Source organism: Polypterus senegalus, chromosome 13 (genome assembly GCF_016835505.1).
Source record: "Polypterus senegalus isolate Bchr_013 chromosome 13, ASM1683550v1, whole genome shotgun sequence".
NCBI lineage: Eukaryota > Metazoa > Chordata > Cladistia > Polypteriformes > Polypteridae > Polypterus > Polypterus senegalus.
Genome location: NC_053166.1, coordinates 159,782,720 through 159,796,360, shown reverse-complemented (window position 1 = coordinate 159,796,360; position 13,641 = coordinate 159,782,720). Strand labels below are relative to the sequence as shown.

Here is a 13,641-nt window from a genome sequence, read left to right as displayed (position 1 = left end):
GGGGGTCTGCTTTGTGGACCACGCCCACTTTACCCTGTTGAACGCCGGCCCCTCCCCTTTTGTACGTTACTGAGCACCCTAAAACATGCAAACCGCTTAAGAGGGGCACTACAATAAGCTGTGTGGCATCCAACCTCACACGCTGGCAAGCTGGGTACCGCTCAGGCCTTATTTAACTGTGCTAGGCATTTAAATAAAAAAAATGAATATGGGCACAGTGGGTGTTGTGGAGTTAGTCTGACTTGGCACAATTCAAGTGGAAATGAGGTATCTCTCAGGGATCAGGCTATCACTTGAACATCCCCAGCCCCCGCCCCCCTAAACTGGTCACGACCCTCTGCCTTTGCAGGTGCCGGCCGGCCTGTGGCATGACGTGGCTACATGACACTGCATTGTGTGGCCCCGCAGCAGTCCTTGATGAGAGCGGCTCCCGTCTTGGCAATGGAGGGCTTGTTGGCAGGAGGGTCAGGTGTTGCCTTCTTCTTTTTTGGAGAGCCTGCAGGTAGGGATTTGGGGATTGGATGGGGAAAAAGAAGAAAGAGAGAGCTCATCATCTTACAATGACCCCCCAAAATAACACTGTGCGAGTTGAAGATAGGGGGACTGCAGTGAGGGGGTCATATTAGAATGTGGAAATATTGGAGAAACCAAGTGGCGCCAACAAGTGAGGACTGCGAGGGGACACTTCCACTTCTCCCCTGGACGACTTCAGATGTCCACTTGAACTTTTCCTTTACTTGAAATGAACCTCAAGGCTGCTGATTCAATGCCTGCCACCGATTGACTCGCTGGGTGAAACCGCCATTCAGTTTGCTTTGGAATCTTTGCAGTGTTGACCCGCCTGTTTCATAAAGTGTCTCTCAGGAGTGTTTATTCTCCTCTTGTTATGTACATTTAGCTATTATTGTATATATCTGACTATTCATTTTCTGTAGTGCTCTTCATATCTGTAGTACTTAATATAGTGCCTTTTCTCTCTGTTTATAAAACCACATTTTATTTGGTGCCTTTCATATCTATCATTTAATTTAGTTCTGTGTATACAGTTTTGGGCCTTATGTTATATAAAATGACAAAAAGATGAAAGGCTCTGTTCATCTTTCACTTTATATAGGGCATGTTTTAATCAAGAGTGTTATTTTATATAGTGCCATTCATATTTTTTATGTCATCGTTTATTTAGTGCCTTTTCTATCTTTTTCTGTTTATACAATATCTGGTCCATTCAACTAGCCTAGTATTGTTTAATGTGTTTCATTTTAACCTCTGCTTAGGTTATCTGGTTCTTTTCATATCTTTGAATTTATGCAGGACCTTAACAGCATATTTTTTATGTAGCAGCTTTCAGATTCATCCATATACATGTTATGTAGTCCCTTTCACTATAGCGCTCAGTTCTATCCATTTTCCTGTTCAATTGCACATAGTATATTACCTGTCTGTTAGATGGCACCTTTCTAATGTATCTATAGACAGATTGATTTGAAAGGAATTAACTTCAGATCTGTTGGTCTGTTATATATCTGTCCGATAAATCGTGCCTTTGACAGCTGTCTGTTTTCTAGCTGGTGTACAGTGCCTTTTATGCATCTTTCAGCATGCTTCTCTTATATAGTGTCTTTCACATCTATCTATCTGTACTAATAAAAGGCAAAGCACTCACTGACTCCTCACTCACTCACTCACTCACTGACTCCTCCCTCGCTCACTCACTCACTCACTCACTCATCACTGACTCCTCCCTCACTGACTCATCACTGACTCCTCACTCACTGACTCATCACTCACTCACTCACTCACTGCACTCACTCACTCATCACTGACTCTCCCTCACTCACTGACTCATCACTCACTCACTCACTCACTCACTCACTCATCACTGACTCCTCCCTCACTGACTCATCACTCACTCACTCACTGACTGACTGACTCACTGACTCATCACTAATTCTCCAACTTCCCGTGTAGGTAGAAGGCTGAAATTTGGCAGGCTCATTCCTTACAGCTTACTTACAAAAGTTGGGCAGGTTTCATTTCGAAATTCTACGCCTAATGGTCATAACTGGAAGGTATTTTTCTCCATTAACTGTAATGGAGTTGAGCTGGAATGACGTGGGGGGGCGGAGTTTCGTGTGACATCATCACGCCTCCCACGTAATCACATGAACTGACTGTCAACGCAGTGCGTAGAAAACCAGGAAGACCTCCAAATTGCGCTTAAGAAAACATGCATTATATAATTGAGAACGCAGCGAAAAACAATAAGAAGCGAGCGAGTGACATATACTACCATATTCATGAGTGCTGCTACCTCGGAAAGAAAGCAAGGTGTAAACCTAAACTTTAAATTAAGTTCATAGACAGGCTACCGCTGGCGTTTCACATGCCCACAGGTAATGCGGGATACAAGTTTAATGAGAGGACGCAGGATATAAACGAGAGTTTTGATCACTTTGTAACTAAGTTCAAATTGTAGGTGAAGGGGTGTGCTTATGCAAATTCCGAGAGACTGTGTTTGTGGGGGATTGACAGTTAAGGCGGGTGGGGGAGTCACGTCATCATCTCCCCTCCCATTCATCTCATTTCGCTCTGGGCTGAGATCTGCAGCTAACGCCGTCTTCCGAAGCAACTTCGTCAGGCTGCGTCCAAATACTCACAGAAAAATCCACAAGTTAATACACACGCTGTCTCTCGAGTTTCTCCACACTGAATCCTCCAGGCACTACTTACAAAAGGTCACATTGACAATCGTGTTACGTTATTTTTAAAATCTTTCCTTTTCTTTTTCGTACCTTCTTTAACACACTACTTCTCCGCTGCGCGGGTGTTCTGCTAGTCTGTTATATATTTAACTTTTATATACTATATACTTTAACTTCTTTAACAGGTTTGACCTCCCTAACCCACTCTCACCTCTCTGCACCCTCCACCCATCCTTCTGCTGATACCACCATAGGTGAGACATCCTCGCCCACAATCACAGCAGCCCAGGTGAGCAGAGAGCTGAGGAGACTTCGTGCCACATGGAGTATCGCCACGACTGCTGAAGGCCTGTGCGCTGGAGCTGGGGAGTCCTCTACAGCAGTGGTTCCCAAAGTAGGGGTCGTGAGACATTGGTGCGCGAGATGATTTCCAAGAAATCAAATACTTTTTTAAAACTTTTTAGAAATTAATTTAATTTTTTAGAAATAACATTTTATCCATAACTAACAAAAGATAAAAACTAGTAGTTAATAGTTACATTTAAAAAAAAATGCAAATTAAAAAGCCATCAGCCTTTCAAATTTCTTTCCGTTCGATCGCGACCCCTGAGGTGATTACGACAGTTTAACGACACATCAATGGCGTCGGTGGCAGCAGATCAATTTACAGCACCATGTTAAACATTCCGACATGTGCACGTAACGTGTAGGTAAATGTCATCGCTTTATGCTTAGGATATTATTATTGTTGAAATGAAACGTTGGTTAATATCGACCAATGACAACGCAGATAGGCCAGCGGAGGAAAGCGGAGAAGCACCACCGTCAGAAAGCCCATCGTCCTCAGGTACGGAAAGACACCGGAGTGTGCATAAAGAGAGGACAGTCGGCTCAGCCTTACTCCAAGAGTCGAAATTATCGAGAGGAATTTATCCAGTATGGATTCACATGCATCATCGTCAATAACGTACAGCATCCCCAATGAGGTGCCTGCACATGAAAGCCTAAAGCCTGTAAAAATGCTACGACACTTGAAAACTAAGCACCCCTTTCTTGCTACTAAACCAGTAGATTATTTCCGGCGAAAGGAGCGAGAGTTACAAGGCCAAACGAAAGTCCTAACTAAACAAACAACAATCCCCGCAAAAGCTCAACAGGCATCATATGAGGTGGCATATTTAATTGCACAGGCAGAAAAGCCACACACCGGGGATCGGGGAAACCCTCATTAAACCCGCTGCTATAGCTATAAGTCGGGCTATGCATGGGGATCAACTAGCCCGTGAACTAGAATTAGTGCCGCTGTCTAACAGGACTGTCGCCCGGCGTATCTCCGACATGGCCCAGGACATCAAGTGTCAGCTGGTGGACAGACTGAAGAAAGGGAAATATGCTTTACAGTTAGACGAATCCACAGATATATTAAACTCTCCCCAGCTGCTTGTATTCGTCAGATACAGTTTTGATGGAAAACTTAACGAGGACATTCTGTTTTGCACCCCACTGGAGGGAACGCGCACAGGCGAGGACATTTTCACAAAACTTGACAACAAACTAAACGAAGATGGACTGTCTTGGAGCGAGTGCGGCGGTGTGTGTACAGACGGTGCTGGAGCGATGCTGGGGAAAAGAAAGGTCTTAAAGCAAGAGTCTGACAAGTGGCACCTCACGTAAAGTTCACGCATTGTATTATACACAGAGACGCTCTTGCGAGCAAAACACTTGACCCAGAACTTAAACGTGTCCTTGAGACTTCGATAAAAATGGTCAACAATATAAAAGCGCATCCACCCAATATCAGACTGTTTGCCACTCTCCGTAACGAACTGGGAGCGGAGCATGAGTGCTTGCTTTTCCATACAGAGGTCAGGTGGCTTTCGCGAGGGAATGTGCTCTGCCGCCTGTTTGAGCTGCGGACGAAGTGCGCTTATTTCTGATGGAGCATGGGTCCCAGCTCGCTGATCACCTCACTGATCCTGACTGGTTAACAAGGCTAGCGTATTTGAAAAACTGAATGGACTTAATATGTCATTGCAGGGTGAGAACACACACAGAATTTCGCTAAACGATACAATCCACACATTCAAGAGAAAACTTGAGCGCTGGACTGAGCGAGTTGAAATAGGAAGGATTGATATGTGGATGAATTCATGGAGGAAAACGAACTGAGTGTTAACATAGTGAAGAAGTCTATCACATCCCACCGTCAAGCCCTCCTGGAACACCTTAACAGGTATTTCCCAGAGGATACCGCTCCAGAACAATATGACTGGATAAGGTCACCATTCACTGTAACGAGGGCAAATCATCTGACATCGGACATGGAGGACGCATTGGTTGAGCTGTCATGCGACCGAACCTTGAAGACAATGTTTAATTCCAAGACTCTGGATGAGTTTTGGATTTCAGTCGAGAGGGAATACCCACAACTATCCAAGGCCGCTATGGATGTACCGATGCCGTTTTGCACTACCTACTTTTTTGGCACTCGCGTACATTAAAAATAAATACAGGTCACGACTGAACTTGGAGGATGATCTCCGAGTCGCGTTCTCCAAAATTAACCCAAGAATGGACTTGCTGTGCTCCAAGCATTGTGCCCACCCATCTCATTAGGTGAGGTGTTTTGTTGAGATTAAACGAATGAGTAAATAACAATTTTTTAAAAAGTTAGATGGTTGTTAGACCATTGTGCTCTTTCGTGTTGTCATGCTCATGTTTGGATAGACGCGTTTGTATATTTTAACCACTTCCGAGGATAGTGGGGGTCACGGTTATTTTTGGGGTCGTGAGCTGAAAAGTTTGGGAACCCCTGCTCTACAGCACATCTTCAACCTGAGCCTGGAACAGCGGAGAGTCCCGAGGCTTTGGAAAACATCTTGCATCACCCCAGTCCAAAGGTATCACGTCCTAGTGAGCTGAATGACTTCCGGCCTGCCGCTCTGATGTCACATGTGATGAAGACCATGGAGTGGCTGCTGCTTCACCACCTGAGGCCACAGGTCCACCATGCCCTCGACCCTCTGCAGTTCGCATACCAGGAGAAGGTGGGAGCGGAGGATTCCATCATCTACATGCTACACCGATCCCTCTCCCACTTGGACAGAGACGGTGGTGCTGTAAGAATTCTGTTTCTGGACTTCTCTAGCGCCTTCAACACCATCCAACCTCTGCTCCTCAGGGACAAGCTGACTGAGATGGCAGTAGATTCACACCTGGTGCCATGGATCGTGGACTATCTTACAGACAGACCTCAATATGTGCGTCTCGGGAACTGCAGGTCTGACATTGTGGTCAGCAGCACAGAAGCGCCGCAGGGGACTGGACTTTCTCTGGTCCTGTTCAGCCAACATACATCAGACTTCCAATACAACTCGGAGTCCTGCCACGTGGAAAAGTTAGCTGACGACACTGCTATGGTGGGCTGCATCAGGAGTGGGCAGGAGGAGGAGTATGGGAACCTAATCAGGGACTTTGTTAAATGGTGTGACTCAAACCACTTACACCTGAACACCAGGAAAACCAAGGAGCTGCTGGTGGATTTTAGGAGGCCCAGGCCCCTCATGGACCCCGTGATCATCAGAGGTGACTGTGCAGAGGGTACAGACTTATAAATACCTGGGAGTGCAGCTGGATGATAAACTGGACTGGACTGCCAATACTGATGATCTGAGAGGACAGAGCTGACTATACTTCATTAGAAGGCTGATGTACTTCAACATCTGCAATAAGATGCTGCAGATGTTCTACCAGACCGTTGTGGTGAGCGCCCTCTTCTAAGCGGTGGTGTGCTGGGGAGGCAGCATAAAGAAGAGGGACAAACTGGTGAGGAAGGCAGGCTCTATTGTAGGCACGGAGCTGGACAGTCTGACATCCATGGCAGAGCGACGGGCACTGAGCAGACTCCTGTCAATCATGGAGAATCTACTGAACAGGATCATCTCCAGACAGAGGAGCAGCTTCAGAGACAAACAGACTGCTGTCACCGTCCTGCTCACTGACAGACTGAGGAGACCTCACACTATGCGACTCGGGGGGGTAAACGTTAACACCATACAAAGTTATTGTCTGTTAGACCTGCATTATTATCACTCTTTAATTTAATATTGTTTAGTATCCGTATGCTGCTGCTGGAATGTGGGAATGTCCCCTAGGGATTAATAAAGTATCTGTCTGTCTGTCTGTCTGTCTGTGTATTTTTATATAATTTTTTTTTCTCCAGCCATCCATGTGTCAGTGTGATCTTGTGGCTCTTCCATCCACTCCCCTGTCCTTGTTTTATTTGCTGTATTTTCTGTTCATCTCACAGCCGTTTTTTGTATGTTTGGTAAGTGACTAGTTAGTACCAGACTGTCACATTTGAAAGTATCTCCTCTATCCGCCCAGCCGTCAGTGTGTCAGTGTGCCCGGTGGCTCAGGCTCATTCCTACTTTGCTTTCTGCTTGTGTCCCCTCACGGCCTCCCTTCTCTTTATGGCTCCTTTCGTCTCTCACTAGTAGGATACGCCTGTACTGTACTAGCAATGGGCCTCATCACAGAATTCACTTCAGAGTGCTGCTGTATTCAGTAAGGTTTACTGTATACTAGCACATCTCTCTCAAGGCCATGGAGCCCGTACACCCCCCAGACTCTTTGTATTTGAAGCCCATTGCTGGCAGCGTTGCCCATGTGCCTATTTTAAAGCTGGCACTGACTCACTCTTTTGCTCACTCACCTTCTGTCGTTTTGGTTAATTTCTCCAGAGGTATCAGCTTACGCTTCAGAAACTCATCCATTTCTTTATCCTCTTCTCTTTCCCTGTAGATGTGAATCGAGAGAAGGTTTTTGTAAGTATGAGGACGGTGTGATTTGCTGCCCTTGACTATCAAACATCTGTGGTGAGATGCGAGTATTTCTGCCCACCGCCGCTGCCCAACTGACCTGAGTAATTCTGCCAGGAGGAATGACCAAGTTTTACTCCATCATGCTGTGCTTTATTAATAGAGAATTGTCAAAAAGACAACTTACTGTTCTAGCTGTTATGATCAAACAAATGCTGAACAAGAGGTGAGTACTTACAAATTGTTCATTTTTTTTTAAATTTCATTTTTGAGTGGTGTATAATTTTATTTCTTTTTTTAAGCAAAACGGTCAAAAAGAGCTTGTTTCATTTTAATAAACAAATTCCAGTCAAACTGATCGAGAAGATTTCAGATTTGACAACCATTTGGGGGTTTTAAAGACTTGCTCAAGGCACTATATGGCATGCACATGGGAAGGAGAACCCCCAGTGACCCCTAAAGCATATGATGTGTGTACCGAGCTGTTTTAACCCTTTGTGTCTCGCAGACTGATTTAACCCCAAATATCTTGCAGGTTAAGCTGCTATGATCCGATGTAAAGGGATTCAGGACAGTATTCTGCTGCCATCTAGTGGATAAAATCACAGCATGCTGCACAGCAATCATGAATATTTCAATGTGTTTTGCCACTTATCAATATTCATGAGTGGGGCGGAGCCTAGAGCCAAACCAACGGCGTGTAAATGAAAAGCTGTAAAGGCAGTTTTAGAACAAACTGAATCAAGCGATAGTCAAGACATTGTGAGTTGGCCTTCGGACGTTAACGTGACTAAAGAAACTGATGACTACAACCCCGTACAACTGAACAACCAAGTGAAACTGCTGCGGGGTGCAGTAAAAAAAAAAAAAAATGAGTGCGATCAACTAGAAGGACATTAGCCAACTGTTCACAATGCAGCGACGGTCCGTGATTGTGGCGGGGAATTGCACTGAGCCTACAATAACACATGGAGTGCATCGATCGTGCGGATCAGGCGTTGACATTCTGCTATCTCATGCGTAAGTAACAGAAAAAGTACAAGAAAAGTGGACAACGGTTGTGGTGTCGGGCTGTGCATTGGTGACCATCTCAAAATGTCACATGAAGGATGTGTATCATCTGCATCAGTAGAGCAGTGGACACTCGACATACTTTTCCTACTGTAATTACGTTGATGTTTTGGTCTTTACATGTTCCTGTTACACATCATAACACGTTTTGGGCTCGTTTCTCTGTGGGTGAACAGAACGTTAAGGAGGTTAAGTCAGAATTTCACTAAACTTTACATAAATACACCCTTCTGCCTCTTTAACCAGACTGTCTGCCCCCTTTCCGAAACTATTACCCTACAATTGCCCCTCTTTTAGAACACAGACAATACAAGTGAATGAGTAGAGAAGAGCAGCAGCCACTTAATCGTACCTCAGCCTGCTCCATTACTGTTGGGAAGCGGAAAGGAGCAACTCGACCAACCAGACCACATCTCGGCCCACCATAGTTCTACCACTGTGGGACTGAATGGCTCCCAGTTACTCCTTAGTTAAAGTTTGAAGTTTAATCCATCAGAAGGAAGACACCACCCACTTCTTAGGGAAACTGGTGGAAGTGCCATCCAGAGAGACCTTGAGCACAACGATTCTCTCATTTATATATGAAACTGGAGAGACAAAATGTCTCCCAGTTCACATCGTAGACATTCTCTTGACATCCCAGTTACACATTAGTCAGGCCGATTAAAAGATGTGAGACCTTTTTGGTTCATCTGAGCCAAACTGTCCCTCTGGGCAGGACATGTGACAACCTCAGACTGACTCGGCGTAGGGCCTCATTGCACTCTGGTCAGTGTAAACTGATGGCCAATGGAAAGATGCCAACCTTTATGCTGCCTTTTTGGTAAGTTGGGCTGGCATCGGGTTTTAATGTACATATGAAGTCAGGGGAGCGTCTGTTGCGGATGGCTGATGTGGATCAGCTTCTTTGGTGACAAACGCACACCACTAATATCGACCTTCAGTCAGTGGCTCACCTTAGCCGCTCCACCTCAGCATCTTCCACCAGAAAGTCCCGCTTCTGGACGAGTTTGTGGATTGTGAGGATCAGTTCCTCCTCCCTTTGCTTGTGCTTCTTTGTCTTCTCTTTCTCTGGAAGAAGAAATCAGATATATCATTTATTTAGAAATGTCGCACTCAGTGCACCGTCCACTTGCTCCCACCCACGTTTGAACCAAATTCATTCTGTTTTCTCCAGACGTGTACATCTGACCCTTTGCGACTAAACAAAATCTGACACTGAATGGTGTCACGAAATAATGATAAAAGAAAATTTGGACGTGAGCGTCAGTAGGCTTTGTGCCCTGGGAACCAAGTTACCCGAAATATCTTATAACACTTCAGTAATTATTTACCGCTCTGATGCTGGTCTTTCTCGTCGTAAAAGAGGTCATTACGATAGGAATTGACGAGAAGAATTCATAATTCATTGCAGAACTGCAGTATTTGAGGGGTTCTCTAGAGTGTCTCTTTCTCTTGCACAGTTTGGTTCAAAATCTAATCAGCACATTGTCCTCTCATAACAAGCTTAAGTTTCAAGTTTGATATTTTTACATCCAGCAGTTTTAGCTCTAGACCATTGTCAAGAAACTGTGACACACAGACATACGCAGTCAGACACACACCCATCATTGAGATGATGTTTTAGGGTCCCCCGATACCAAAAACATTGATAAGATCTGTTGAAAACTGGAGATCGAAATATTTGACGAATCAAAAGCTAGCAAAAAAAAGGAAGCGTCGCAAAAAGTCCTTCCAGCGCTAACTCCAGTATGAGTGTATCAAAATAAAAGCCCTCACAAAGCTCACGGTACTCCTTACTGAAGATCGATTACGTCAAGTCAACGAGAGCAAGCTGTTCACGAGATCCGACTGAAGGTTCCACCACGACCCGGGAAGCGAACCCACAGGTCTCCTTACTGCGAGGCAGCAGCGCTACCACTGCGCCACCGTGCCGCCAATTTTGTATGTAAGTTTATAAATATTTTGTAGGTCATTATTTGTGATATCAGTGTTTCATGAGTGAGAAACATCCATGTTTACAACCCAATTAGGACAGGATAGTGAATTTCACGACAGAGTTGGGCAAGTGATTCTCTGCAGGACTCTCTCAACCACCCACTACCTTACTGGCAAGCTTCACCTTTACAAATGGTATTGGGGTGGCAGGTGTGAAACCCATTGTGTCGCACCAGAAGTCTATTGGTCTAACGTGGCCTGTTTTGGTTTTAAATCAGAAGCCATTAAGTACCCCGACACCCTATTGGCTGTAGGGTTTGGACAAAGAGTTTATAAATTTGCTTGCTTTACTCCTCCCTCCTCTCTTACACCATCATCATGAAGGAGCAACTCACACACACACACACACACACACACACACACACACACACCATGGATTAAAAAGGACAACACAATGAAGAGCACAGCTCAGCAGCCATTTTGAGACCGGCGTGTGCGGCCTGTTCTGAAGAAAGCTGACCACAAATGAGGCCTTAACTAGAGACGTTTAAAGTAACTGACAAGTCTGTGTGCTGCCTGAACTACACATCACCATTTATCAGGTTGTATGGTTGCCCATATTCACTTGTATTTTCTTTATTGTTATTTAGAATATAGTCAATAATACATTATTTAAAGTGTAACTTTACTCCTGCTTGTCTTTTACTCTGTGCAATTGCCTGAGGTTATAAATGCAGAAGGGAAGTTGGGGAGATGTTATAAAGTCCAATACCTTATAAAGAGTGGCAAGTCTGTGAGATTTGAGGAATTCTAACAAAGGCTACATATTAATACTACAAAAGGGGAAAGGAGAGTAAAAGAAAGCTCTACCAGGACAAAACAGATCCCAACAGCAAGAAACTCCAGTCTGTTACAAGACACCAAAAGCCCAGGAGATGATTTCTTATCCAAAGATGTAGTTGGAGACATCAGAGGTTCAAAACCGGGAGATCAAAAGATTTACAAGGTGTTGTGTATCCACCGATAAGTAACACGGGGTAAAGGGCGTTGCGTTTTTATAATGACGTCATCAGAGGTCAAGTGACACATCCCGGTGGCGCGTCACATCAACAAGATGGCAATAAAAGAATAAATAAGATGAAAGTGAATCACAAAAACTGAATTCTAATGTCCAAAAAAAATCCCTAAAGGACACCAACTGACACACGTGACCAAAGCTTAAACCTACACAGTCATGGTGAGCTACAGTTTGACAGTACTGTACCTGGGATGGCCACAATCTTCCGAAGCTCCTGCTTCAAGGCCATGATGTCTTTGCATAACTGGATATCGTCCATCCTGCAGAAGGACACAATACGTGAGCAGTATAGACAATTATTTTCTTAACCAGCGTCTCTCATTTGTGTCATTTTGTCTGGGGCTGTTTTCTGGTTCTAGTCGAGTTTTTGGCACCTCACACCCCGCCTCACTCCCGTCCTTTACCTCTTGCTGCTCCTTTATCATTGTCGGCTACACCTTAATTTCATGTATTTACCTACCCTTCTCCCCAGGCCAGTCCCACTTGCCGTTTTTCCCCACCCACCTTACTGTCTTCTGTTTAAAGTCCCCTAAAAATAATTTGGTTTACCCTCAGCTATCTACACACACTCCTTGGCCCCACCCCAGTCTCCTCCATTTGCTCACCCCACCTCGATGTACCCGCCTACTCTCCCAAATGTCCAGCCCTCCTTTTTATGGCTGTGGGCAGTCCCTTGTGGTGATAGGCAGGTGGCCCCGCCTCTTTGTGGAAAGCCCACAAATGATATGGAATATAAAACAAGATACATAGACACCTAGAAACTAAATGGCCAATAAGATGAACTTAAACAGAGGAATCAAAAATTAACAAAAAAAGATTTTAAAATGGCATTTGAGGCCCAGACTAAAATATAACATCGACTCTTCTGGTTAAAGATTTCTGGTTAGCAACTTGTGTGTGGACAACTGATGTTTGGCCTGCAATAGTGGCCTGACCTTTCACTACGTCTTTCTATTGGTTGCTCCAATTTCAATCGACTGCCACATTGGAGACACCACAGCAGGAAGCTCTTTGACTGTTTTGGTCACACTTAACAGCAGTCGATCGAGGATCTGAGTCAGCTGTGAGTGTGTCCCCAGAGGAGGACCTCATGAAAAATTCAAGCACAGCCCTCATCTGCTTCAGGGTTTTCCAGTTTCCCAGCCATCACATGACATGTGGCTTCTATGATGTGCTGCCTCATTAGCCAACATGCGGAGAAGCCATTTTGATCTGGCATTGAACACGTGAACAGCTTCTAGGCTGTGGTCCACATTGGAAGCCTTTGTGAAGGATAGAGGTGGTTGGGGTCTCCTAGGACTCCCTGGCCCTTTCAAGTCCAAATGTATTGTAAAAGCAACTCACATGAACCGCAGCTCTGATTCCCGGCGCACGAGGACCTCCCTCAGCCGTTGGATTCGTGCCATCTCCACCTCGATCTCCTCTGGTGTCACGGAAGACTCAGCCATGGACACCACGTCCTGCAGCCCTGTGAAGAAGAAGAAGAAGAATCGGACAGTTATCTCTCATGTAACGAGGGGAGCAAATCTGGATCCATGCTTGGACACATCCTCCTAGTGTGAATGGTATCAGTGGACAAGAGTTAACCATTGTATCTGGGGGAAAAGGAAGGGCAGAGTTTTAGGTGGTCATGCTGTCCTGCCAGGGGTTGACAGTGAGCTTGGTTGTAGGAGTCACACCTTGCTTGAGAAGTCAAACTGTTTTTGTTCTGTGATGAATTTGGTTTGAGCTGAGAGTAGGTTCCAATGTCTTGGACCACCACTTCAGGCGTGCGCCTCTTTTTTCCTTAACTAGCCGACGCTGTGTTAAATTTGAAGCAGACCTCACTATCCGTAGACATCATTCCCTCACAGTTTCTGATACAAGCCGTAGTTCCCCGTGTTCTCTCCGTAATCAATAGCTGCTTAGTGAGCTTGACTGTTCCTTCTTAATTTGAGCAGGCCTTAGTGGAGCCTCTCATAAAAAGCCTAATTTAGATTCTACAATTCCAGATCCTTCTAAACCCATACCCCTAAATTACCATTTTTATCCA

The 13,641-nt window shown here is 44.9% G+C and overlaps 1 protein-coding gene across 1 annotated transcript in view; it reads right to left on the bottom strand.

Moving 5' to 3' along the window:
- Window positions 1–314: 314 nt before the first annotated feature.
- bmerb1 (bMERB domain containing 1) overlaps window positions 315–13,641 on the bottom strand; it is a 29,470-nt gene continuing 16,143 nt past the window's right edge. Inside the window, exons 2-6 of the mRNA XM_039775084.1 lie at window positions 12,954–13,077; window positions 11,796–11,869; window positions 9,550–9,664; window positions 7,417–7,499; window positions 315–496 (exon numbers count right to left, since the gene is read on the bottom strand). Of these exons, the coding sequence (XP_039631018.1) occupies window positions 378–496; window positions 7,417–7,499; window positions 9,550–9,664; window positions 11,796–11,869; window positions 12,954–13,077 (515 nt within the window). The 3' untranslated portion in view covers window positions 315–377. The remainder of the gene's footprint in view (window positions 497–7,416; window positions 7,500–9,549; window positions 9,665–11,795; window positions 11,870–12,953; window positions 13,078–13,641) is intronic.